The 27,706-nt window shown below is 40.7% G+C and overlaps 1 protein-coding gene across 2 annotated transcripts; it reads left to right on the forward strand.

Moving 5' to 3' along the window:
• Positions 1-1,641: 1,641 nt before the first annotated feature.
• LOC107188844 (organic cation transporter protein) lies at positions 1,642-27,706 on the forward strand. Of its 2 annotated transcripts, none has more exons than XM_015577218.1 (10): positions 1,642-1,929; positions 21,483-22,180; positions 23,494-23,785; positions 23,895-24,153; positions 24,531-24,699; positions 25,409-25,642; positions 26,300-26,514; positions 26,631-26,812; positions 26,944-27,080; positions 27,157-27,706. In XM_015577218.1, the coding sequence occupies exons 2-10, from the start codon at positions 22,038-22,040 to the stop codon at positions 27,272-27,274; spliced, it is 1,749 nt and encodes a 582-aa protein (XP_015432704.1). In that variant the 5' UTR covers positions 1,642-1,929; positions 21,483-22,037; the 3' UTR covers positions 27,275-27,706. The 2 variants fall into 2 exon arrangements, with proteins under 2 accessions (XP_015432704.1, XP_015432705.1); XM_015577219.1 differs by lacking the exon at positions 1,642-1,929 and adding an exon at positions 4,381-4,516.

The following is a 27,706-nucleotide window of genomic DNA, read 5'->3' on the forward strand; positions in this document are numbered from 1 at the left end:
CTTTCGCGACCTCGGCTATTTCCGGGAATCTTCGGTCGGAATCGATAGCGCCGCCGAAACCATTTCGTTCGTCTTCGGTAGAGATCGCCACTTCCGCAACCCCTCGGTTCAAATTTTCCTACGCTTTAGTTAACGCGGTGCGATAGCAAACTATTTGATAGTAAAAAGACATAAAGAAAATTGTTACAAATCATTTGAAATGTAAAATATGTAATTAATACTTTAAACGATTATTTACTTTAAATACCGCGTCCTTCTTAATTTACAGAATAACTTAGAAAAACAAACTCATTTTACACGAAAGCAAAAACAATTAGATCACGGGAATCTAGGTCTGATTTATTCTACGCAATGATGATCAAAACATCAGAAGTTAATTATATAAAATATCATTTTAGAAATGAAATAATACTAAAAAAAGAAAATACGTAAAAAGACATTTGATTGACAAGTAACTTTTAACCAACGAAGGCACGACCTACTGGAACAGAATCTGGTCTATCGATTAATCGATATCAGCGAGGTATGAAATCACCTATTGAAAAGTTGGGGTAGACGCCACGTGCAACTCTGGAAACGCACTGCTTTTGTGTGACGATAAGTACTTTTATTGATTTGAACCTGAGTTCAGGTTAAGTAGCCGGTTACTTGAATACTTGGATGCTGTTCCATGGCATCTTTTCTGACCCGAATAGACGGCGTAAAGTCAAAACGTATTATAAAATCACTGTTATCTATTTGATATAATTACAAGGTTATACGAACCAATCAATACTTCACACCATCATCTATCGTTCGAGAGGTCATAATAATTCGTAATTTCCAATATTTTTAAAAAATTCAGGGAATTAATTCTTACTTGTATTCAGATGTACCGAAATACAACGAGTAATAAAAAAAACTTCCATGTTTTATTCGTATTGTTATAACATCATTCAGACTTACCTTAGTCCAGGCAGTAATTCAAGGATTTAAATATATGTAAGAGAAACTAAGTGCAATTGTAATATAAGAACATTAAAATACGAATAAAATTGATAAAATTTCAATGAATATTGTTCTAATGAATATCAAAAGCGAATGACTCCATAATGACCAGAATTACAAATACGTTTGAAGTCAGTTCCTTCTTCCCAAGAAATGCTGGTGTTTTAAAAATTGTGTTCGCTGTTCAATTTCTAACAACTCACTGCATCAAAATTGACTAAATCACTAAAAAAGCTTAAAATATTCCAGTAACATGATGTGTATAGTACTCGAAGAGAACAGTGGTGCCCAGGTAATGTTCGTGCCCTCGGATACTCCTGGGATCCAGTTTGTTCGTTATATTAATGACACTAGTGATAAGTAGTGCGGATTATACAAAATTACAAGTGACCTGTGCTTCGTACGTCCTTGATGGTATCTGTTTCATGCTCACTATACATAGGTGCAGACGACCTGGAAATTACAAAGCTCCATTTCATTGTCAGTTAACCGTGTGCGAACGTTCAAACTGGTTATACGTAGCAGTGGTTCGCGATTTGGACATACGGAAGCCGCTGTTGGAAAGCATGGAAACGATTGTTTCGTGGAACGAACGAGGTTATCCAGTCTCCAGTATATTTCGAAGTTATAAGAGGATTGAGGGTATATACTTAGCAAAACAACAAGCGAAAGTGCGAGCCGAATAACGATCGAACAACATTTTCGGGACGATCGTTAATGTACAGTGTATAAGATTTAAATTTCCTTGTCGATACAGATATCGTTTGTCGAGAATTTAAACGGTTGGACAATGCAGTGGTAGAAATTTCAGGAATTTATTACAGAACGATATGTTACTTGAAGTGAAACGACTCCGTGTGAACGATAATCGATCGCGACATGATTATGCATAATCGATGCCGGTACAAGCGGACCAACCGATGTTTCGTCGCAACAATTCGGGTATGATTTATTATATGTATATTTCTACTTAATTTCTCGCAGTCTAAATAAAAGGAAATAGGCATGTGTGAGAATTATGCACGAATAATGTTCACGTTATTATTAAACCCCGGGGAGAAAAATTTACTGTTTACTATTTATTTTTACGAAACAGATCGTAACACGATCAGTCTACAATATAGAGCCTATCCTATATAATTAATAAACAACGTTCTTATTAGATTACAGTAACACATTTAATCAAATAGTTCGACCATATAAATTTAATTTTAATTTTCAATTAATTTTCACCACAGGTATTGACTAATTTTATTTAAAAAAAAATAAATAATTGGAAGGAATCTAAAGTACAATTTTTTCATTCAATCGCCAATAAAACAGTAAATAATTTTAAGCCACACCTTTTGCGCGGCTACAATCGGGAATCTGCTTCTATTTCCATTTCTGTTAATTGGGTGGTTAAAGTTTGCTTTGCGGTTACATTATCACAGCGGTATGTTTACTTATCGGCGACGTTCTCAAATAGTTTCGATAGGAGGAATAGTGACGACCATAAAAAATTCACACGTTCAGGGTGTCAAACCTTCAAAGATAAACTTTCGGTCGACGTTATTAATTATCTATAAATTTACGTTATATCTGTTGTTAATGCGCATATTTAAGTGTAAATCGTTTATTAGATCGAAGTTGTTTAACATTCCTTCCGTCTCTCATCGTGTCGCACAACGCGTTTGACGATTCTGTCACAATGTTGTTACAGAACTCGTGTCCCATTCAGAACATGCACTGTTAATGAGAGACGATTACGCGTTTGTCACTAGTCAATGCCAATCGTTTCGAGTAGAGCCCGTAGCGTTACACACGTTCAACTATTATAGAAGGAATTACAGTCACGAATCTACGGTGGGATACCGCGCTAACCTATAAGTACGAAAGAAAGGAGTGAAGCACGTGTACCGTGATTGCAACGGGACTTGAGTGTGTACCATGTCACCTCGTCGATTCCTGTATTTTGTATTGATCGTGCCTTGGGAATAAAGGCTGCGAGTATTGCATACTAATGTTAAATATTGTTTTACGTACTGATGTTAAAATAACTCGAAGGAACGATCTTCATTGTATTAAATCGATTCGTTCACTCGAGAGAGCTACACGAACGTTTTAAACTAGACGTAATCGTGTATCGCTCCCAATGCTATCAAACGACATTATCTGCATGAATCAATAATAAAACGCGTGAGCATGAAACACGACAAGAGGTCAAGTGCAAATATATAGGGTGAATCACGCAGCTCGTCCTGTCTTGATTAGTTCTGTTACCGATTGAGCAATCTGCATTTCTCGATTTTCCCGACAGTTTATTAAATTTACGAAAGATCACATAACTTTTTCTGTACAATTTAACTTTTTTTTTTATATAAAGAATGTCTGTTGCAATAACTGAATCGTTTAAATATTTTCTGAAATGTAACTAAATAAAATCTTAGAATAATACTAAATGTGTCAATGTCAACATTTCAGATACAATGTGCACCATAATGCAGAGCAATATAAGTACGCACATAGTTTAAATCAAATACAAAAATTTAGACGCCCCAATCCATTATTCCCTTTGTTTCACTTTAACCAGCGGTGATTGTAATAACGCGATATTATCTATCAATGTAGATAAATATAGTTTGAAAATGTGAACCTCACATTGAAACTCTACGTAAATATGTAAATGATATACAAGGTGTTCCAGCTAATGTGACCACCGAAAATATGTATGTCTACGTATCTCTGATGTTATCAACGATACAAGGAAATGATTCAGAGAAAAAAGTAGTAAGATTTATCTTATATTTGTTACTAACATTTGTTCCAATGTTATTATCTGTAAAATAGACAAAAATTCAAATGTTCTTTTGTAATCAATACTCTAGATGAGACGCTTAACTTTTTCCTTGAACTATTCGAACAATCGTTGCCCAGTAGAACCAATACGCAGACTTCAATTCGTGGCGTGTTTATCAATTTCGATAATTTTTATTCTTTCCCAACGAAACACACTTTATTTAATGTACAAAATTGTTCTATTTATCTGAGGAATAATAAAAATTCTGTGACATCGACGGATGCTCGATAATTCGTGAAATCGCCCGGACCGCCATCTTTCGATGGCTTCGGAAAACGTTCAGTACCGCAAGGTCTTCGACCCGTTCGCCCGTTCTGCGTGTGTTTTTGACGGTTTGCTGTGTTCATCGTGGGGCCCCGTGAGCCACCGACTCAATTCAGCATCAGACTACGTTCCCATGACAGAAACAGACAGGTATAAAATCGGTGACACGCGGTATCGGGCATGATAAATACCACAAGTGATTATACACCTGTCGCGCAACCATCTCTTTTGCAGTCCAACAACCATTATCGATTAATTGTGGCAGCCGGCCGGTGGGTAGTGAACGCCGGGTCAACTGAGCGGCCGCCGCTAAAACGTTTCGAACGAACGATCGTTTTAGGAATAGTTGATCACCTGACGTGACGTGTTGTACGCGTGTCAACTGTGGCAGGAAATAACGTTGGATAATTACGTCGCGGCGATAGGGTAATTATATCATTGATCATTTTTTTTAAATAATCTGGGTTATTGGTATGTGAATATTGCGCGGCGGCGACGAACGCCGTGAAGTCGACGGGGCGCATGCGCGCCACGCGAACTGCACGCGGGAGAATGTTGCACGCGGAGGCGTAAACATACGTATTATGAAAACATCCGGTTACGAACAGGCCTGCATCTGTTTTCATTGGGCCTGATATTTGTGTGAAATCGTGTTGATATGATTATTCGGTTTTTATGTGATCGTTAAAAAAACGAATAATCTTATTCGGATGAATCGTGCAGTTAAAGTGTACTAATTTTAAAAGGTACTTGTTCAATAATGTGACCTGAAAAGATCTCGAAGCGTCCAGGTTTGTTTCTGAGTTCAAACCAAAGTTTGTTATTCTGTGTTATTAATCGCTATGGCACTGACAAGGTAGCATTGCGCAGTTCCTGTTATTAACATAAATATTCTCACGATTTTCTTTTCGTATTTTGATACGATATTCCTCGTATGCTAATGAGACGCGAAATTTTGTAGAAAACAAATTTTTCAAGGCTCTCCATATTATTCGTCGAACGAGACACCATACACCGTCAATGGTTTTAAAGTGTCATGGCCGCCTCTGTAACGGACGGTTAAAATCTCGTGCGCTGTCTACCTTGAACTTTCACAGTGTCAACAATGAAGTTTCGATTCGCCTTTATGATGTTTGTATTGAATATAAATCAGGAAACATTGTTAAAAAATACGTTACTGACAAAACCTCTGTATTAGTTGATACTAGAACATTGTAGTTATTAATACAGGTTAGCCTATTAGTAGACTAGTACTCCGTTACCAATGTAGTCAACCATCAAAATATTGATCAAAGTTTTATGGTTATTACCATATTTTTCTAATACCCGTTTGTAATACGCAACACTAATTTCACTCTAACGAAAGGAGACAACAATAAACAAAAAAAGATTGTAATAACGGATGGCTATTGAAAATAATGTTTTATGATACTAAACCGGCGGAACATATTAAAGGCAGAGCGTTTCTATTGGATCAGACTGTATAAGGTAGTAGATAAGTAACGATAAGATAGTAGATAATTAAATACCAGTATAGAACACTATTTCTAAGAACGTTTCACAACGATAGAAGATTCCTATTCAAATTACTTCTATTCCTGTCCATTTATTTCATCTCGTTCCGCGAGGTGGGATAATCAAGCGCGCCGCACAATAATAATTCAGGCATTCAGAACGTCAACGTCGCAATTCAAAACGAGTAATTATTCTCGAGGAATTCTAAGTATACGAGACAGAATGTGTTCAGGGAGAAAAAGATTCTCTTCTTTTCCGAACCCCGGATCTAACTCTTGTAACTTCGTGAAATTAAAAAAAAAACGATTAATTTAAAATTTTTTCGTTTCATGCAAAAAAATAACTCAAGACTTAATATTTCGAAAAATCTATCAAATTTTAAAAGTAATTATATATACATCAAAGTTTCAACATATCCTTCGTACATGTATAAATTATCTATACAAAATTATTTATCTATTTATATACATTGCAAAAACGATCCTTCTCCTATTTAGAAGTCTCAAACTTTGGGCGTAAGGTACAACAGAGGGTGCTTCAAATCATTCTTGCCAACGGATTCAAGGGGCACTCAGGTAAACTCTGGCACGAATCATCTGGGGAGCAGCGTGTCCGTGGAATTGGAACGAAAGGAAGAGTGTCGGGTCCTCCTTTTGTCCACGTTTCCCAGTGGCCAAAAAACATCGATCAGCAATTCGAAATGAGTCCGTTCCGCCGCGTCTGAACGCTTAATCGAGCGTCTCGGTGGACGAGCCCCCCGCACGTCGTCTAGTGGCCGAGAGCAGTGTGCACACCGGTGTGTCGTCTGTCTGTATTTCTGTCCTGAAATTCCGCAGAGGGGGATGTGAATGCCTTCGGCAACTTTCTTGTCTCCTCCGCGCCACTCCGCGGGTGTAATTCACGAGAGCGCCCTTGCAAGGACAGCGGCCTTTCAGGGCTTTCAGGCCTTTCGGGGCGAATGCTTGAACGAGCACCGTGGCGGCACGAATAACGCCGTGTCCAGACTGGCTCGTAATGTCTAAAGTCACCACTCCACTTTCGGACGTGACTGGGCGGCCTGTGATACAGTGTCCTCGAATACGTGGATAATATTATGTTCTAATTTAGTGTTATATGACTTCCAGCAGTAGAAACGCGGCTTTAGATACAGCCCAACATAAGATACAATTTTTCTTACCGTTGACTCATATGAAGAGGGACATCCTCGCGTTATTCATTACAGCCCTCAGATTTTATATCGTTGACTCTCGGAAGTAGAAGGGTAGCTAATGTGATTCAACCTAAGGAATTCTAGTTCTTTCACTGTTATCTTTCTATCATATCGGGCAGTGTCTGGGTTAGATTAATTATACAGATAAGTGATCGTCAATTATAGAGATCATCAATTATACAGATCAATGCCATCGCTGTTTCCAGCTGAATCGTAGAAGCTCTCAACGGGTAGAATCGTGGCTTAGTGTAACATATCCACTTGAAAGTTTCACTCAACACCACCGGCAAGTCAAGCCGTGTATAGACTGAAGTCGTCTCTCTCTCTCCATTGCTCTCGCCTTTATGGTTCTCTCTTTTCCTCCGCCTCGACGTCCGACATCCATTCTTCCATCCTTTCATTTACCCCTTCCCCATCACCCCACACACACAAGGAGTCGACCATCGTCGCGTCGTCCGCTTCCCTTCGTTTCTTTCGTTCGTTCTTTCGTTCCCTCCTCTCCGGGGGCTCGGAGGAAACCAGTCGCGATTTTTCACGCGGTGGGAACTAGAAGCCGCTCCCTACTATAAATAGCCTTCGAGTTCGCTCTCGGAGGCTCTCTGGTCGTTCCGGCCTCCAACGGCGATGGGAGTAGTGCTAAAAAGGGGGGTAGTCGTTGTCCATGGGCGCCGACGCGATCTGCTCCTCCTGACGGTTTTCACTAATGATTTTTTTTCCTTATCGGCCGTCGATCCTTCTAATTTTACGTTCCTCGACGCGTATAAGGACGCCGCAGCCGCCGCCGTCAGGTTCTCTCTTCCTTCGCGCGCTGCGATACGATCCCACGGTCCCGGTTTTCAATCGGGTAGGGGGTGTAAGAGGGTGGAGGGGGAAAAAAAACCGGCTCTGTGAATCGGATGGACCGTGATCGTGCCATTTCTTTCCCCCTCGTCTGAAAGATTAATCGGAACCCCCTTCAGCCATTTCGATACGAACCATCATCGTTTTCTGGATTGGTTATTAGTCCTCGACACACAGGGGCCACACGTCTATAAGTACCTAGCCGCTAATCAGTTTTACGGAGATGACTATTAGATCCTCCTGTGTTTGATTAGGAATCTCTTAATTGAGATGTCGTCTCGGAAATTCCACAATGTTGTTCCCAGGGGACTATGTATATTTGAGGTTAAACACAAGAATTTCCCCGATTGTTCGACTCACCACAGATCGACATTGTTTTTGCAAATGCCGACGGTCCTACTAGATCATACGGGTCACAATCGACCCGGCTACATCAGTCCTCGAGAGAAATACGTCCGTAGGAATACGACGAGAGAAATACGTTCGTCCGTATAAATTGGACGAAAGTTGTGATCGTCCGATGTAGCACAAACGCGTGAGTCACTGTAAGTAATCGTACCATTTTTCTCTGTATCCACGATGAGAGTTGATATCTTCAAGGTGACAATGTATTACTGTTTGCCATTATTTTTCCAGGGGATACGTAATGTAATGTGCTCGCCCAAAAGAGAAAATAGTGGCGGTATTAGAAATTGTTTCGTTTCCGCGTGTAACTGTAAAATGTTCGACGTTGCAAAAGTGTGCCGCAGAATTGTCAGCTGAGACAAGGCGTGGTTCGATCTTGATGCAAAACGTTCGATGATTAAATGGTCAAGCGCCTTATAACGTATCCATCTTGAAGTGCAGGGTATTTTACTATTGAAGGAAGAAGGTGCCCTAATTTTTTTAACGACGACCTTGTTATTTGTAGAAGATATTGTGTAAAAATTAGGTGTACATAGTCTTTATAACGGTCATTCGAGGATATTTAACCCTTAACTTACAGACCATCTCGTCTCGAAGACGAGTATCAATTTTTCTTTCACCATCATCAACTGATGAAGAATTTTGGAAGCTCTAGGGCGTTTATAAAATTAACGATTTTAGTTACTTGATTTATTTTTACTTTGGACGAAGATAAATTTTTCGTTTATAATTTTTATTTCGAATAGTAACGATTGGATAAAAAAAACTGTAAATAGACAAAATGTGTGTCACGACGAGCTTCACAATATTATATTTTTTAAAATCCAGTTCAACAATATTTAATTTTCCACGTAGTCAATACGCCTTCGATTAGCGGCAATTAAAGATCCCGATATGCCATTCGTCGATCCATTGAATCTCAAATCAAGCTTGATTGGTAATCGGTTAAATTAACCAATTGCTCGAAGCCCCCGATTCGTTTAATGCTTTTCTTATCCCTTTTTCCAAGTAGCGATCCCGCGGACTCGTTATGTCCCGCGTGGATATCGTTCCCGTTCGATCGTGACCACGTGATGAAACACCCTTCGTTCGGGGGATTTTTATCGTGATTAATCACGTCCGATTCTTGCGGGTGGGTCCCTGGTGACCCCAATCAATGGAACACAATCCCATCGAACGATTTACGACGGTAACGGAACGAATTGCCATGGGTCACCTTTAACCCCACCATCGGCCACGACATTCCATGCTCTGAAAGTTAAGAGCGAGACGTTTCATTGCGTTCAATCCCACGAAATTTTGCGACCGCGTCAGATTGTCCGACGTGTGTGAGCCACGGACAATTAAGTTACACAGAACAGTGTCGAAGTATGACGACGCGAAATCACTTGGTGGCAGGATGGTCACTTGTCCACGAATTATTTTTGTATCACAGACCCGCAATCCGACGCTCCGTGAGGGTATTTCAGGAATTTGTTCGGAGATTTGCGGACACTTACCGACGAGAAATACTTTGGAGGAGAGGCTTAATTAAACGAGTGCACTCTAGTTTGGAAGTGTCGGGAAACGTTTGATGTGTTAGACTGACTTGTTCTTCAATTAACTTCCCCATTCTATAAATACTAGGTTACCCAGGTTTTAGGTCTATTAAGCTTTGATACATTGTAGACCATATTCATGTTACACGTCTTTGTTTTAATTCGTTTTCTATTCTGCAAATACCCCCAATGTACTATATTTGTTATTTCATACCACTATAAATTTCGTTTATCCTGACTTACGTAGTTATCCTCTAGACTAGTGGTTCTCAACTGCCTGGTCCACGGACCGGTATCGGTCTGTAGAAGTTTCCTGCCATTAAAAACTAATGTACAAAATACTATATAAATAACGGTTTTTATTAGTGCCTTAGGCGGTCTGCGAAATTTTTCTCCTCTTTTCACCAGTTCGCTGGTGTAAACAGGTTGAAAACCATTTGCTCTGGACATTACATTATTCATCGAAGACCTTCGACATTTAAAAATTCCTTTTCCGTGTTCTAATAATACTTATCTTATCGTGGAAGATTGTTTATCATGACGCTGCAAACGTGAATACGTACTTACGTGAAATCATTCCTCGTCGAGTGAATTATTCCTTGGTCGAGGACCTGTGATGAAGATCTTGCATATCCTTCAAATGTGAGTGACTCGGCGCTCATCATAATCAATCTAATTTATGTACAAATTTCCATACAATTCATTCAATAAAATTCTTCGAAATTATACATTGACCTACCCTCTCCGCGGTATGTATAGAAATCACATTATCCCCTTTGAAGGGTTAGGAAGATCATTCACATTTACACAAACACGAAATTTCTACAAAGGGATCCGTCCCATTCTAGAGTTTAACCCTTAACCACAGCAACCTTGTCTCAGAGACGAATAATCCGCATGACTACCTTCGACACGCTTTTAATAACCAACTGAATGTTAAGTATTTCTTGTTATCGTTTCGGAAATAGTGTTCCGCCAACTGACAATCGAAGGTGCTCAAACGACCTAGACCTTCCAAAATTCTCCGCTAGGTGGTGATAGTGGAACAAAAATTTAAATTCTCCAAGAAGTGATCTACACTGTAATTGAGGTAAAAGAACTAATTACTGTTTGTATTGATTACAAGAATCTTCCTTCTTTGTATCTGTCAAACATACAAAAGGCGTTTCCTCAACGAACCACAAATCTCGTTCTTTTATTTCAATTCGACGACAATAAAAAAGGTGGGAGAGAGGAGAAAAGTGCGAATGTATCACGAGGTTCGTGAATACAAGCGATGAAGTTACGGATCCGGTGGGGCAATCATTGCGCGGGAAACCGGTCGGTCAGCGGCCATAATGTTTTTCAAATCAATTCGCGGCTCCCCGGGAAATGCACCTGTACACGCCCGGCGTCTGTCTCCCTTTCACGACTCGCCGATGCTCGCCGCAGGGCGAACACACGTGAACACTCGCTATTTATAGAGATAAGCGTAAGGCTGATTATTTCTTTCACGGATACCCACGGCCCGACTGCGACTTCCACTCTAGACGCTTATAATGGGAGAACCGTAAAACACGCCAGGGGATACACACGGTGGTGGATGGCGAATAGGTGGTAATTGCTGGGGAGGGAGAAGGAGAGGGAGCACGACTGGAATGTTGGAGCCACTGTTTTCATCCATTAATCGGCAGTAGGGATGCCGATCTTTTCCCGTTGAATCAATTTTTTCAGTGTTCCAAAGATTTTGAATTGAACAGTGTTCAAATTATCAGTGTTCCAAGACTCTATGAATGTTAGAAATAAACGTTCGTGTTCTCATTTTTACACACTCGCAACATATATGAAATTCGCGATCTAGTCGTCGCATAGCCTCCTTAAAATTATACGATCTTTCGGAACTTGGGTCGAAATGGTCCCCGATCACTGTCACAGAGTAAACAAATAATCGATCGTGCCTAGACTCATACAACATACTAAAAATCAATAACTAAAACTACGTTTGTAAAAATCTCTATATAATACCTACGATCGAAAAAATGAAAAACCTTCGTTCAAGTATAAAGTACAACTGCGCAAAAACAACGAGCGTATCGAGTGTCACCGGTCACGGAGACAAAGGTATTTACATGTCTGTACGTTAACTCGCTTGATAACTTTAATTTTTGTAGCCACGCGGTAATTTCGAGAAGAATTGGGCTAACTATCGTTTGGCATCTGGTGTCGTGTACCGGATGAATTTGTAATTATCCTGTTTGTTTAAAACATCCTGAACGGAAAACTCCGTCTTGACGGGGACAAACTGTATTGTGATCCTTAATACGAACGGGAGGGGAGGGTGGGAGATACGTTGTCTCCACACAGTTTCAGTACTGCCCGTTAATGTTTTTCCTTCGTGCGAACCAGTTGGAAATTACATCTCTTCGACCTCCTTTGTACTCGTCCTTCAAAGAGGAAGGGGGGCAGAGAGGGGGGTAGGGGGGTTAGGCGGCGGAGAGCATCGTGGATGAGTCGGGAATTGTAATTTACAAGATCTCCTCGTCCTCCTTGTTTTTCCACGCATGAATAATTTACAGTTTCTTCCAGTTTCGCGATCGACTCAGTTCGTTTTTCCGGCTGGCTCGGCAGCGTCGGCTGCTTGGACTTTTCGTGCTGGTTTTTACAAATCTGGATCGTCGTCGAAATTGAATTCGTTTGAAGATTAGACGATCGGTTGGGAACCAGAAACGCTGGACTATGAGTAAGGGGGGAGACAATAGGAACAGATCGGAGAAGGGAATGGGCTCCTGTGAGTCAGTGGTGTCCAAATTAACGAAGGGAACTCTTGAACTGTGACCCCTTATTTTTTAATCAACTCTTTTTATTATTAACAAATTGACGTGGTACAGTTAAGTGACTCACCCTGTATAGTATACCAGAACCATGGGCGTAGCCAGGTTATCAGTCAGGGGGGTCGGGCAAAAATATTAAAACATCGGCTGCCACAGTGAAAAAGGCCGTACGTAGTCAGACACACTTTATTTTGTTTTTAAAGTCATAAATCATTGAAAATGTATGCGTTTTGTGAATAGAGGCTGTTGGTTGTGTTTCAAATTATACTGCAATATTAAATGTTGTGCAAAAATTTTGTAACTCTGGGAAGGGAGGGGGGACAAAATCAAATTTTTTTCCTGTAGGGTGGGGCAAAAATCACTTTTTTCTGTCCGGGGGGGGGGGGCCTAGTGCCCTCTCTGTTCACCCTTGGCTATGCCCATGACCAGGACGATTTAGGCGATCCTTTTAGTCAAACAGGGATTTCGGTCCCTAACGTGGACCGTGTTGATAAACTTTTCGTTGATTCCTCTTTCCGTGATTTGTTCTGTAATTTACATTAATGTTGCGCGGTCTAATTGTTCACAGAATTGTTACATTATTCCTTTGAGCTGTTAAATAAGAGGGAAAATTAAAAAATATTTTTGTATGTGCAGAATTATTTTTTTATTTTTCCTCTTATTTAACAGCTCAAAGGTACGTAACCCCTTAATATGTTCAGTGTCAAGGAGTCTTCTAACACTCATTGAGGATTTACTACAATCCCGTAAAAAACGCGAGTGCAAACGAGCGATGATCCTAATCGAGCTCTTTCCCCTCCGTGCTCGTAAACATTCGAATAGCGCGACCGGTGGAGCATTCACAACGAGTGGGCCAAAAAGGGGTTCCCCCAGGCCCATCGGGCCGCATTCTCCGGCGGTCCTAAACCTTCCGAAACAACCTTTAAGGCCCACGGTGAAGCACGCGACAGGAGGGACGCGTTTCGGTATGCCGCGAATGCGAACCAACCGTTTTTTTTTCTCGACTCTGTTCTTGTCGGAGGATAAACGATAAGGATCGAATAGGTCCTTAAAAATTGAGGAATTTCAAATGGTAGAAACGTGAAAACGTGTATACAGGTAATCGTTTCCTTTCGTGTTCGCGCAAGGATGTTTGAAAAAAGGTTAATGAACCGGGCGCTAAAATGCTTGCGGACGGTGAAGGAACAGCATTGAAGAAGACTTCAGGAGACTCCTGAATGTTTGTACACTCGTAATATTCGCTTTTTCGTGAAAATGGTAGAGAAACATAAATTTTTAATTATTTTAGTACGACGCCATTTTTAAAGTAGAAAAAAAACCTCGAAAATTATTGAATTCGAATCGTGTTGCCAATTTACGACAAAAAAAATATAGTGGATCATTATTGCCAATTTATTGGGGAAAACATAGTGATTACTTTATTGATTGGCTACATAGTATTATCTTCTTCGGTGTTAGTTGTTCGATAATCCAGGTAACAAGTATGTACACTCTTGCAACGTCGTTTCTTTTCGTCTTTCTCCCCCATCGGGCGTCGTTTCAACGGCTTGTCGGCAACGATCATCATCGTTAGACGCCGTTATTATTAGATCCGTTAGGATAATACGTTGAAACGGATCCCTCGTCTGAATGCGTACAAATTAATCGCTCCTGTAATTTCCTTGCCGATCCTTTCGAGACGGGAATATCGCTGGCGCCTGGCGTATTCGTCCGATGAGATTCCTGAGGGAAATTTTTTATTCGTAAACGGTGGATACTATATTTAGTATCATACGTACACCGTAACCAATACAGTCGACTGTAAGTAGTAATTTCTTCAACCGAGAAACGAATTATTGTTATTATTATTAACCTTGTTCATCGAGCGGTTTCATATTCGTTTTATTTCTTTATTCGTTAATACTAACGGATAAAGTCCTTTAGTTACTACATCAGCACAGACTTACCCCATTATATCGTTCAGGAGCAAAAATATACGGTAACCACCATAGTGGTAAAAAAAAACAAAGGGAAATGATAACTAAAATGTGGATGTTTATGCAAATTCACAGTTTGTTTTTATTAATCTTAATAAACTTAATCTTAATACATCATTAGGTTAAAGTTTCTTGTTACAGTAAAGACTTGATGAGAGTTGGTTAAGAAGTTCCTTATGAGAGTTTTTACTTCATCCCCACCACTGGGCAGAGGAGGCCTTGGAACGTGCCAAGTGCATAATTTATTGCATAAAACATTCCGCCTAACACCTGTCCACCAGTGCAATTCCAAGTCAATTCACTGTGTCACGTGGTACCTATACGTGTCCCCTCTGGTAATAACCTCTATGTGACCCCTCTGGTAATAATTACAATAATTCTGAACAGTCGAAGAACCGATCAGAAAGCAGAAAATCGACGCGAAACGTGGCTCGCTAGGCTCCTTCCCTACCCTCCCACTCCTCCTCCTCTGTAAGTGACCGATTTACCCCGTTCACCGCGCCTACCAACCAGGTGAATCTCTGGCGCCGGCTGAATCGCGCCGCCTCGCCGTGTTGCTGATCCATCAGGGAGCAACAGGTTTGCCCCGGCGAACGCCGAAGGGAGCAGCAGCGCGTGAACGCGAGGGAAACGCAGAGGGAGGGGGCCCGGGGCAAAGGTAGCATCTTTGGCCACGACCGGCCGCCGCGAGTCCCCGGTCTTCGGTATTCGAGGCGCCCGTTTAGGATGACCGTGGTGTGCCGAGGGGTAGGATGGACCCGATGGTGGGAGTGTCCCAGGCCGATGCTGATGACCGTGACGGAAAACCAGGGGCCAACGACTCTCGGCCACAGCGCAGAAAACAACATTCAGAATAAAGCTTCTTGACCTGCCGCGGTTATAACTGCCCAAGTCCTACCTGAAACTTCGACGCTACAGGGTGGATGTCCCAATTACTGCCAACCTTAAGATTGCAGCGTAACTTCGTTTAATCATTTTACGTGTTGTTTAACTTAAAAATTCATTAAAATTCATTAAAACGAATATGGCTTTATACATTATACGTGAAGAATTAACTGATAATTAATTAAAAGCTGCGGGCATTCACCTTGTCTCTATAACTGTCACCTCAAAGATGGAAGTAATTCTCATAAAATTTAACAATTCAGTTTGTACAGTAGATATAGGTTGAATAGGCAGTAATTGGAACATTTACTCTGTAAAGTGAATCCTCGATCAATGTTCGAAGACTCCGCGGCACTGAACATTAAATATTTCGTGAACTAATGACTATATGTTGCTTGAACAAATATCATTGTCTTCAGAATTCCAAGCTGTATCACTGTGCTAAACCTCATTAAAAAGTCAGCGTTACACCTGGAGACCTCTTCTTGCTAGTGCCGAGGAGCCTTCGAACACTGATCGAGTATTCACTGTACATACATCGAATCACTAACTCGGAACTATATTTCAGTCCCCATAAACAACGAAAGTAACATCAAACTTCGAATACATCACGTTCACCCTACGAATATCTCTTTCTCGCATATACATTCAACAAGAATCGGCCACTTGGAAACCTACCTTAGAGCCCAAAAGGATCAACCACCTCATTTCCACGAAAAGAAACCATTTAGTTCTCAATAAAGAAGAATTATCGTAATAATTCCTTGTAACAAGCAAAGAATATCATACCTAAAATTCGCCATGTATCTTCACTCTACAAAGGCTCTTCGCATATTTACAACCGGTGGTTTTGGGAGGGGCGGCGGTCGGGGCGGGGAGGGGATGTAGCAGCCAATGATTAGCGACCTTGGTCGTAGAAAGAATATCCAGTTCCTAACCTAAAAATATCCATATAAAAAACACCATAGAAGAAAAAAAGGTAGGGACATCGAACTCATCCACGGTCATCGACTTTCATCCGTGTAAGTGTACATACATACAAGAAAACGACACCCTGTAAAGACGGTTCGCATGGGGCTCTCGACAAAACAATCGGTGATGGCTGTGGAATCCATCTTAAAACCCCGGGACTCTCGGATAAATGATCGTAGCGGACGGACAGATGCCTGTTAACACTGCGAGAAAGAAAAACACGATGGAAAGCGGGGTTAGGAAGGCGCGGAGGAGACGGGGGTGGCGGCAGGGGTTCGTGCGATGGTGGTGGCTGCGGCGCCACTGCCACCAGTGCCACCGTCGAGGCCGCCGGTCATATACGCTTCTCTGGCCCTCCCTCCCCCCTCCCTACCGTGTACAACGTACAACACGCCGGGCAAAACGAACCGGTGCCGGCGCAGTCGTGGTCGGTCCTTCGTGCGCGTCGTTTCGTTACCGCGATTCATCCAGAGACCGGGAGTGAGACACTGTTTTTTTCTTTACCTTTTTTTTTTCGACACAAGTGTGACACCCGCCTCATCCGTGTCTATTTTACCAACGGTGCGCTCGACTCTCCACCGGTGTATACGATCAGTAAAAAGTATTTCGCAACCGGAACAGCCTCCGGTCGATGCTCACCACCACGGAGTACATAGAGTAATAGAGACACGTGACGTTGTTCACGAGTCCAGTGACTCCTGCTCGCTCCTCGGGCCCTTACCCTCTGATGAAGTTATTGGTTTGTAGATACCCCGGTGACCTTGGGACGAATTTTAGCCGTTGGTGCGACTGCATATCGAGGATCGAGGGTGAGACTCGGGGGGGTGGGGATGATTGGTATTGTAGAAGATAAATAGATGCTAAGAGTAAAAATGATATTATTTTCTGGATTGTGGAATATGGAACGGTGGGCTTCGATTCTGAACAATGATTTGGATCGATGAAATCTGAAAAATTAGTTGTTTTCGAGATTCCTTTTTTAACACTAGAACTAGTCAAAATGACGGATTACAGATTTACTATTTTAGCAAATTATAATTGTGCTTTTGACGGAATTTAGGTTGGCTTTTAATTTACTGAAGATTTTATTTTATGGTATGTTATGATAGATTGTCTTATATATTCTGTATATCATTGTATTATACAATTTAATTTAATATATATACACTGCTGGTAATTCTAGTGTTAAATTGCAAATACTGCGCGTGAAAATGGAGGAATATTGTCTAGTACATTTTAAATTTGTTGTACGGAGGGGTTTTTTAAACTGAACAAATTTTTGTAGTTTGTGAATCAACATCAAGCTCTTTATCTTTAGAGTTGTAAATGCTGATCGAAGGGGTGGCAAAATATCGTGCATCTTGCATCCTTCGTTCTGGTAGTAACGTTTCAGCTTAAAATTTGAATTCTCCCGCCTATCGATTAAGCGGAGAAAGTTACTGGAATTTTCAGGTGTCATTTTTGTTTCTTTCATAATTATGTGTACTGGTCGTCCCTGTCGTTACGTGCTCGATCCCACAGAAGAAATAATATCTTAGTCACCTAAAGTCATTATAACATCGTTAAAAGCTGATTAAATTCTTCTGTTAATGTCTTTCTAGCAAAGTGGTGGTAACATGTGACGTTCACGAGAGTATGCACATTGTCCGCGAATGATTCTTATTAGTGAACGTGATTTCGGCTTTCCTCAATTAGAAAGTAACCAGAAGTACTGAACCGTTCGTCTGTCTACGTGTTATTCAATGATATAACAAAGAATATTATAAATTCAGCGTTCGATGAATAATCGCTCGAATTTCAATTAAAATTGTCAAAAAAGAACCTGATATATACATTTACGAATCATTAGAATACCATATAAATATACATGTATTCTCGAATGATTCTTACTTAGGCATTCTTGTATACTAATTATCTTCTAAAAGCTATTTAAAAAAAAAAACCAATCGCGCATGTGTAATGCGTTCCCATAAATTTTCAGTAGTCTATTAAACCGATAGATTTACAACACGCGATATTTAAGTGTACGTTGACTTTTATGCGAATTTTACCACGATATCATACACTTGATCGCTTGTATCGAACTGCTATTTATTTATTGCATTACACGAAGCAACAGAGTTAACAACGAATGGCATTTACGAGTATTTACAACAGCGCTATCCAACACGCAGGCCTCGGCTTACGGGCCTTCCCCCTACTCTGCCCCACGTCGTGTTCCCACCACTCTCTGTGTCAATTATATGTACACAACGCCCTCGGTGATTCTTGCCGCTCGCAGCTCGCCGACTTACGGGCCCAAGCGTCAAGTATCACTTATTAAACAACCGGGCGCGGTACATATACAGTGGGCAACAAAAGTATTCGAACACTCTTTAAAACAGAACTTTTAAAATTTGTCCAAATGACTTGAGTTCTATTGTGAAGTTAAGGACACTAGTTTACTAAATGATGTGTAAAAAAAGAAATTCAAAAAGTTGCAATTGGTCGGAATCGCGAAAAAAATAGTAATGGTCGCTTTTCACAACTTTTTAATCTGAGGTTATACTGAAAATTTAATAAATACATGTCGAATATTTATGTTAGTTATATACATAGTGAAACTTTTATTGAAATCGGTTGATACAGAAACGAGCGACAGGCATCAAAAGATGTCAGAATTGTTAGATTTACTACAGTTGTTGGTCGAAAGTCGCGCAAAACTATGATTTTCAACATTTTTAATCGTTTTTATCTCATAGCAACGTTAACAGGTTTTAATAAAATTTTCAACATGTATGTAACTGATACAAATCATCGAAATGTATGTATTAAATTTTCATTACAGACTCAAATCAAAAAATTGTGACAAGCAATCGTTGCTGTTTTCTTCGCGATTCCGATAAATTGCAAGTTCTCAAATTTTTTTTACAGATCATTTAGTAAACTAATGTTGCTAACTTTAAGGAAGAACTCAAGTCACTTGGATCAATTTTAAAAATGTTGTTCTGTTTTAAAGGGTGATCGAATACTTTTGTTACCAACTGTATGTACAGGGCGAACCACTTTAAATGTTACGATTGTTACAGACAGCATCGTTTCATTCACACAGCATTGTACTAGAGTTCTCTACTGATACATGATTTAAACGACAAATTATATTTTTAACAAATTATACGTTTCATCTTCTTTCAAGCGTTTCATCAATGGAAATATTATTATGTCAATAGCTGAGTATATGTTGTTTCACAATTTATTATAAATGTTTTTATCCTTCTCTAAAGATGAAAATATATATATATATATATATATTTCTAGAACCGTAGAATATTTTGCAAAAATTGTTGTATATTCTATACAGGGTGTATAGAATTATTATTATTTTTTTTCAACGTTGGTAGTTATATCGTCGGTAGATTCGACAAGAAAGGGATTGAAAGAGGTTTGATTATTGGGATTTCCGGCGGTCGTGGATCATTTAAATGCTGTCGGAGCTAGACGAAGAGAAACGAATTTCGTGAAATGTTCGTGAATTTCTGAGACACATGGGTTATTGACACAAGACTGCGACGGCCTTGAATCGTTTGACGGAAGCTTGTTAACTAAGTTCATTAATGTACACATCGTAGACACGTTGTCTTCGACAATATACATGTATATATTTCCAAGGAGAGGCATTTTGCAAAAATTTGTTCGTAAATATTTTTTTGTCGAAATCGAAAGTGAATCCCAAAAGCTACGCAGACAACACAATTCGAAAAAGATCGTTTCGGTTTGGTCCAGTGGAACCTGGGGCATCGATAAGTCATTCCCTGTTTCTCGTTCGACTCGTCGGACCGCAATGTACTTTCTTCAGGAAGTACTAAACGAAATTGTATAACTGTTTGAGAGGTGTGTGCACAGATGTTCAGAAAATATTGCATCGAACATATTCTACTACCTAAACCGAGTAAAAAATTAATGTTTCATATAAGACAAATCGAGAAATCATTACCATCCTGTGTCTCCAAGCGGACCGCGGTTATTTACGCGAAAACGTATGAAGAATCCTGCAAAAATGAAAGAAATCGGAAAAATTAAAAAAATCAAGCAAAACGGCTTGATATGTCGAACATAATCTTATCAGCAATGTGTGTGTACGAAATTCGTAAAAAAAATATTGAAATTTGACGGAGTTATCGTGCTGACAATCCTCCGAAAAGTGTGCCCCGAGGAAAACGCGTTTGAAGTTGTTTAATTTCCGTAAAGAAATATATGGTGTTCCACTTAAAAAAGATCAAGGTAACCATCAAAACATTATCTATGAACTACATTTAGAAGAAACAATAACTATTCCATTAGACTGTGTCTTCGCCAATCTCGTGACCGCCATGACACAGTATTGTACCAAACCGGCTGCAGCCACCGCCGTCGTCGTCTAATTATACGCGTTAACCGTATGGTATAATTATACGAAATCCCCATTTTCAGTCGTAACCTCGCGGAAGCGACGAGGATACATTTTCCGTCCGCCACGGCATTAAATCCCACTTTCCTCTTCTGTGTTCCGTTGGAATTCGAGCAGAGAACGTTATATGCACCCCTCTTCCATATATGACACGGTCCCGCGGTTAGGTCTCGTTGGAACCAGTAAAAGTGACCGAGCCCGCGTCAAGTTCATTTGCATTATTAATGATTCGATAACACATGTACACAACGGTGCCGCAATACCTGTCGCGGCCGCGTAATACACGAGATATGTATCTCTTCCTCTCTCTCTCTTTTCAATGAAATGTTCCACGATGATATCTGGGAGGAACGATCGTGAGTTCGATGCAGAGCTCTCCTCGTTTTTGTCGACTATTACCAGACTGCGGATTTAATGCATTTATAGCCTATAGAGGTCTGTAAAATATAATAAAGAACAAAGCTTTTTCATAAGATGCAAAAAAGAAATATTTTTGACAAAATGGAGGAATTTCGATGTGAACAATTCTATTTCTTGTCATCTCGAACATTATCCACTAGATAAGCTTACTAGAAAACTGCGGATAGAAAGTACAGTAACGTCTCGATCATTGTCCAGTAACTCCTTCACTGTTTGTCACGACCTCCATATCCAATAATTCCAACAACTTTCAGTCCAATTCACAACCTAACCATCTTTCACACCAATCACCACCACGTATTCCCTTCCAGCGACAACAACAGAGGCAATACCGCACTAAAAGAAAAACGAAAACAACCTAGATAACTCAAAACCATTTAATCTCCAATTTCCAGGCTGAGAGACCCACTAACGCCAGGATCCGAGACGCCAGCAGCCAACTGCCCCGTCCATCGCCCACCTGATTATCTCGACGAATCCTTTAACACGATAAACGAAGACATTCCAGGGACCCTGAATCTCGAATCAACCGAATCGTATCTCGAGAACCGTGGTGTCCCCTAATGCAAAAAACGATCATCTGTCGAGCATGATATAAATCGAAGAATCTCATTCACCCAGGCCAGATTTGAAGTTAACCCAACAGGAACCGGAAGTGGACATTTTCTATAACCTAGAAACGAGGAATAGTGTCGAAGTTTTGCTCGACAAAAGGATTCTTGGGGTAGAAGAGGTTGGAGGCGAAAGAAGATTTTGGGCGGTTTCGATCATTTGTGGCCGATCGTTGAATTTAGTCCAAAGGACAGAGGATCTATCCACGTGAAGATCATCGTCGTAGTAGAGACGGATCCGTGGGACGGAAGGAATTGCTTCGGGTGCGCATCAACGAGGAAACGGACCACGGCGAGCCGAAGACGTAAACGGAGACGTGTCCGTGGCATCAAGGAGAAATGGCGTACGACGATGTTATCCTGCGGATGGGAGAGTTCGGACGTTACCAGCGGAGGATCTACCTGTTGCTGTGCCTGCCCGCGATATCCTGCGCGTTCCACAAGATCGCCGGTGTCTTCCTGGGCGCGAAAATGAATGCCAGGTCCGATACACACGTATTTATATATCATGTAGATTTGACACCTGAAGGTCACAATATCAAAGGTCATTGAAATCCTCTTTGTACAAACTCAAGGTCATATCAAGGTTACGCGTGTACGGTAGCTTATGACGTGAGTTTCGAATTTTCCGGAACATTGTGTGTATATCTTTTATTTGTTTTCTCTTTTCAAGAACACATTAAATATTTATTTAGAATTAATTCGATCAGCAGCTACACGGTGGTTCTTACAAATTGTTTCGCACGAAAAGCAAAAAAGAAACGGTGCCACGCGACGAGAGTGTTCGAAATGATAAAAAAAAAAGACAGAGACATCTCAATTAATCAATGAGAATAATTCGCCTGATCTTGTGCAAATAAAACGAAACGTGTAACGATAACGAAACGCACCTGTACGGTATAATCCGCTGTGTATTTCGGGAGGAAAGTATTTGGCACATCGAAACCCGATTAATGATAATAACTTCTTGTATGTCGTAATTTCGTTTTTTTTTCTTTTATTTTTTAACATCACACACCAGATCTGGAATGTCAATTTCGTGCCAAATTTTATCGTACTCGGAAGGCTCGCACGATTTGAAGCAGGAGAAAGGATTTCATTGGCTCTCAATAATATGGACCTTGAACTCATCTCGCGTACAAATATTCGCCAAAAAAAAAAAAATTAACGCGTGTCTTCGTTTGCGAAGGCGTCACAAGGTCACGCTCTTAGATCCTCAAACGACTAATTCCATTGTTTCTCCCTGAAGTTTCGTCCGATTTATTTAAACGAGTGTACTAAATGTCAGGGATGAATGAGGAAAAAAAACTAAAGAAATTAGCACTTGCGAATAGAAAGAGTCTAACAGGTTAAGCATAGGCAAGTGGCCTCCATGACAATTTTTTTTGTTACTGTTTCCTAAACAATATTCTTCACTTGAAAAACCATTCTGTAAAATCTCAGATCGCTACGCCCTTGTTTAAGAGTAGTATGAGACTAAAAGTCATAAACTTTATCGTTTTTTTTCTCTGTTACTATTTAAGAGATTTGAATGGAACCAAAAGACTCATTTCACGGTATGTTGTATTCAGGGACTTAAACCGGTATGATTTTGATACCGGTATTATACCATCAAAGCTACACCGAAACCAATATATTACCGAAAACCGAAATAAATAACGGTATTTTTTCGATTTCTATACGGGTAAGGCTTATATGGGGTTATATAGGGCGAAAATACAACCGAAAATACCGGTATTTCACATTTCGGTAGAAGTCCCTGGTTGTATTAACGAACAGGTATTGGTCCTTTCAGATGTGTGCTGCCGCACGAGAACGTGGAGAACGCCACGTACCTCTTGTCGCAAAGCGTGATTAATGCGAGCTATCCATGGGACTACGAGATGGACGGATGGTCGCAATGTTACAGGAACGACATATCTGATACCATGAACAAGTCGATGATCGACAGGTACGTCGACACGTCGACCGACGACTCGCCGATCCAGAAGCCCTTCTCGCCGATCGGTCTCAACACCCAAGGCCTGAAGAGGTGCGAGGGATATGTGTACGACAGAAGCATGTACAAAAGTACCACCACCTCTGAGGTACATCGAGTTTCGTTTCTTTTTTTTTCTATGGCTAGTTCTGTGGCTAGTTAAAAATGTCAACAGATTGACATTTAACGTAATCGTTTATTATTTTACTTCGTTTTAGTGGGACTTAGTTTGCGACAAGGCATGGCTGAGAGCTACGGGGGATTCGTTGTTCATGGTAGGAGTCATGCTTGGCTCGATGATATTCGGTGGTTTGTCCGATAAATATGGGCGTAGACCAATTTTCTTCCTGTCTTTAGTCATACAGCTGGTCGGCGGTGTACTAGTCGCGGTTGCACCCGAGTTTATTTCCTACGTTATCTTCAGGTTAATAGTCGGCTCGACCACCAGTGGGGTCTTTCTAGTCGCCTACGTCATTGGTAAATTGTTACAACACCACATACACACGTATAAAATGAACAGTAACTTATCGGTTGATTTAATATTATACATGTAATATGTACAGGGTGTCCCAAAATAGTTGTAAGTCCTTGAAAGGGTTGATTCCTGGGATGATTTGAAACAACTATTTCCTTAGCGAAAAAGTTCTCCGAGGATTTTTTAACTAGATATTCACGAAAAACCCCGAGAACCTTTTCGTTAAGGAAATAATTGTTTCAAATCACCCCTTTCAAGTGCATACACCTATTTTGGGACACCCTGTATATGTATATGTATTATAAAATTAGATTGCCGGAATTTCTTTGCGTTACCACACATTTAATATTACCGTGGATACTGTAACGTTGCTTTTCAGCCCTGGAAATGGTAGGCCCAAGGAAGCGTTTGGTAGCCGGAGTCGGTTGCCAATTGTTCTTCACGACTGGATACATACTCACCGCTGGTTTTGCATACTTAATAACCGACTGGAGAATCCTACAAATTGCTATCACCGTGCCAAGTATTGCGTTCCTTCTCTATTGGTGGTAAGACTGTCTGTTATACAGTAAATCATCTATGAGTGTTCGAAGGATCCTCGGCACCAGAGTTGCCAACGGGTAGCTACTTTTAATCATGAACTTGACGAATTTTTGTAGAGATCACCGACGAGGTATAAGAGTAAACCTTTCATCTTATGGGAGTTAATGACCCACCTAAACTGCAGTACCGACACCTTAAAAAGCCTGTAATTTTCGTGACCTCTACATTTCGAGAACGGTGAATCGACGGCGGGTAGTGACACTAAAACGGAAATGGGATAACGTTGCCCCAGTAAACTAGGCCGAAGAAATGCACTGGATGAAAGGTCTATTCTTATACCCCGTCGGTGTAGAGATCTAGGAGTCTGGTCTCGCGTAGAGACAGCACATATACGCCCTGCACATCGTGTGGCGCTCATTGGAACTAATTCGCGGCGACGTTATTATATAAATAAACATACAAATAACAACTTAATACAAGTATATACATAATAACATAAATATATAAATTTGTACACATGTATATATTCATGTTGTTCACCACACATTGTCGTCTACGCGAGATAAGACGCCCAGATTTCTACAAAACGTTTGAACACTCAGTGCAAAGGAGCCTTCGCACACTCATCGATGATTTACTGTATTCCTATCGAACGAAACGTACCTTGTCAACGGTTCTCTTAAATGTCACCGTTAACAACTGTGTTTCCCGTAGGTTCATCCCTGAATCCGCCCGTTGGCTACTAACCACAGGTCGAGTACAAGAAGCGAAAGATCTTCTTCAACGTGCCTCCTTAGAAAACGGCGTAGAGATGCCCAGCGAGGCACTGGACACGCTTCTTAATAACAACAGCGAGGACAGCGCGCCGGACTACAAGAAACCGTCGCTGTTCGATCTTTTCCGATATCCAAACATGAGGCGGAAAAGTATATTACTGTTTTTCAATTGGTAACGTTCATTTTGGATCACGATCAAGCTTACCGAACCCCCGAACAAATGACACTGATTCGACATGGTCGCTGGAAGGACTTTCCTCCGTATCATATCGAGTCTTTGTAACACTTCCACTTAATCACAACTTTTTCTTATAATCTAGAAAAGGAGGAAAGAGAACGTTATCCGTTCACATGCCGTAGAGCCAGGCCCGGTTAAGATTTTTTGTAGCCCCCCTATCAAATTTTCGGGGGCCCCTTTGCTTGAAAAGCGGGGGGTTCTAATTCAGCACAACAAAATACATAAATCTTCAAGAATTGACATTTATTTGAAATAAAATTAAATAACATTTAATCATAACGATATGGAAGGTTCAGAACAGGACCCCTCTGGAATGTGGGGCCCGGGGCTAAGCCCCTCCTAGACCCCCCCCCCCTTGATCCGGCGCTGTGTAGGCAGTGAAAAGGACAGTAATATGTTTTTGAGTTTGTTTATAGCGAAGCAAATCTTTAAAATTTTTTTTTTCTTTTGCCTTAACGTCTTGGTTCTTTAAAAGATCATTATTGCCACTATTCAGAATCTCTCTTCTAATATTCAAAATTTCCGTTTTACATTATACGATTCCGTTTATCCGGAATTAAAGCGAGTAAATCTCTCCTCTATACTTTCCAGGCTTGTAAATAGCGGCACCTACTACGGACTCTCTTGGCACGTGGCCAACCTCGGCGGTAACATCTACGTTAATTTAGTCATTTCCGGGTTGGTGGAAATACCTGCGTATACATTTCTGATTTTCACCCTGAACCGTTGGGGCAGGAAGATAATCCTGTGCGGCTGCATGTTAATATCCGGCGTGGCGCTGCTCGCTATCCTATTTGTACCTGCTGGTCAGTTGAAAAAAAAAACTATCGTTTTTAATATTCCTGTTTGTTCCGTGAAGCATCTTTAAACCTTGTTGTGCTGGTTCTTTTCTATTTTCTTTTTTTCCTCTTTTTTTGTTTAGATGCTCAGTGGCTTGTCGTATGTCTCGCCATGATCGGTAAACTAACGATCACATCGTCCTACGGTGCTATTTATGTGTTCACCGCCGAACAATTTCCCACGGTGATTCGAAACGTCGGTCTCGGAGCGAGTTCAACTTTCGCTCGTATCGGCGGTGTGATTGCCCCATACGTCATTCATTTGGTAAATAATTATACGGTGTCGTGTTATGAAACACAAACACAACGTCAGACCCGTAGTTCATTAGAACGGGGAATATTTCTGAACACGTGCAACTACGGCTTCCAATTGACCATCGTCACTCTATTTTGCAGTCTGAAATCTGGATGCCTCTACCGTTCGTTATTTTTGGATCGTGCGTGCTTTCCGGTGGGGTGATGTCATTGCTCCTTCCAGAAACACTGAACAAGAAGCTTCCAGAATCCATACAGGACGGTGAACTGTTTGGAAAGTATGTTAACCCTTATTAAAACTATACATTTGTTCGTATTGTCCCGATTTTTACCACGACGAATGTGTTGCTCTAGGAAACCTTCGAAGAAGGAGAAAAAGCAACAGTTGGACATAGAACAATTGAACGAAGTAGATGTGATAAAGCCATTGAAACCACACGAGAACGGTGTGCACGAGAAGCAAAACGGATGACAGTAATTCTTCACGGAGAACGTCGGTTATATTCAAAATATGTATTTGAATCCCGCCCGACTGTATTCTAGGCATCCTTCTGTATATACGTGACTCGCGTATACGGATCTTAGTGTGCCCGTTGCCAAAATTTTACCACCGATTCCCATGAGACTTTCAAGCTGCATGATCAATCGAACGTAGGTCGCCGTCGACCAGAAATGGAAACAACGGCTCAAGGGACTACTGAAATCTGCATCGAACAATTTCAACTGGTTGATTTAAACTATTGAAAGTAAGAAGGTAGCAGCGTCTACCTTCCGTTTACACGTACACAGAACTTTTGTAATTGACAGCACATGGAAAAAGAATCTGCCAGCGAACATATCATTTTTACTCTAATTTGTGAGTGTTGTTTACATATTAAGTGCCCATGAAAAATGTAAACTTGTA

Source organism: Dufourea novaeangliae, unplaced genomic scaffold, assembly GCF_001272555.1.
Source record: "Dufourea novaeangliae isolate 0120121106 unplaced genomic scaffold, ASM127255v1 scaffold141, whole genome shotgun sequence".
NCBI classification, from domain to species: Eukaryota; Metazoa; Arthropoda; class Insecta; order Hymenoptera; family Halictidae; genus Dufourea; species Dufourea novaeangliae.

Coding starts and splice junctions, on each gene's coding strand:
- LOC107188844 (XM_015577218.1), top strand. CDS start 22,038: ATGGCGTACGACGATGTTATCCTGCGGATGGGAGAGTTCGGACGTTAC. Junction 23,786..23,894: donor AAAGTACCACCACCTCTGAG/GTACATCGAGTT, acceptor ACTTCGTTTTAG/TGGGACTTAGTTTGCGACAA. Junction 24,700..25,408: donor GCGTTCCTTCTCTATTGGTG/GTAAGACTGTCT, acceptor TGTTTCCCGTAG/GTTCATCCCTGAATCCGCCC.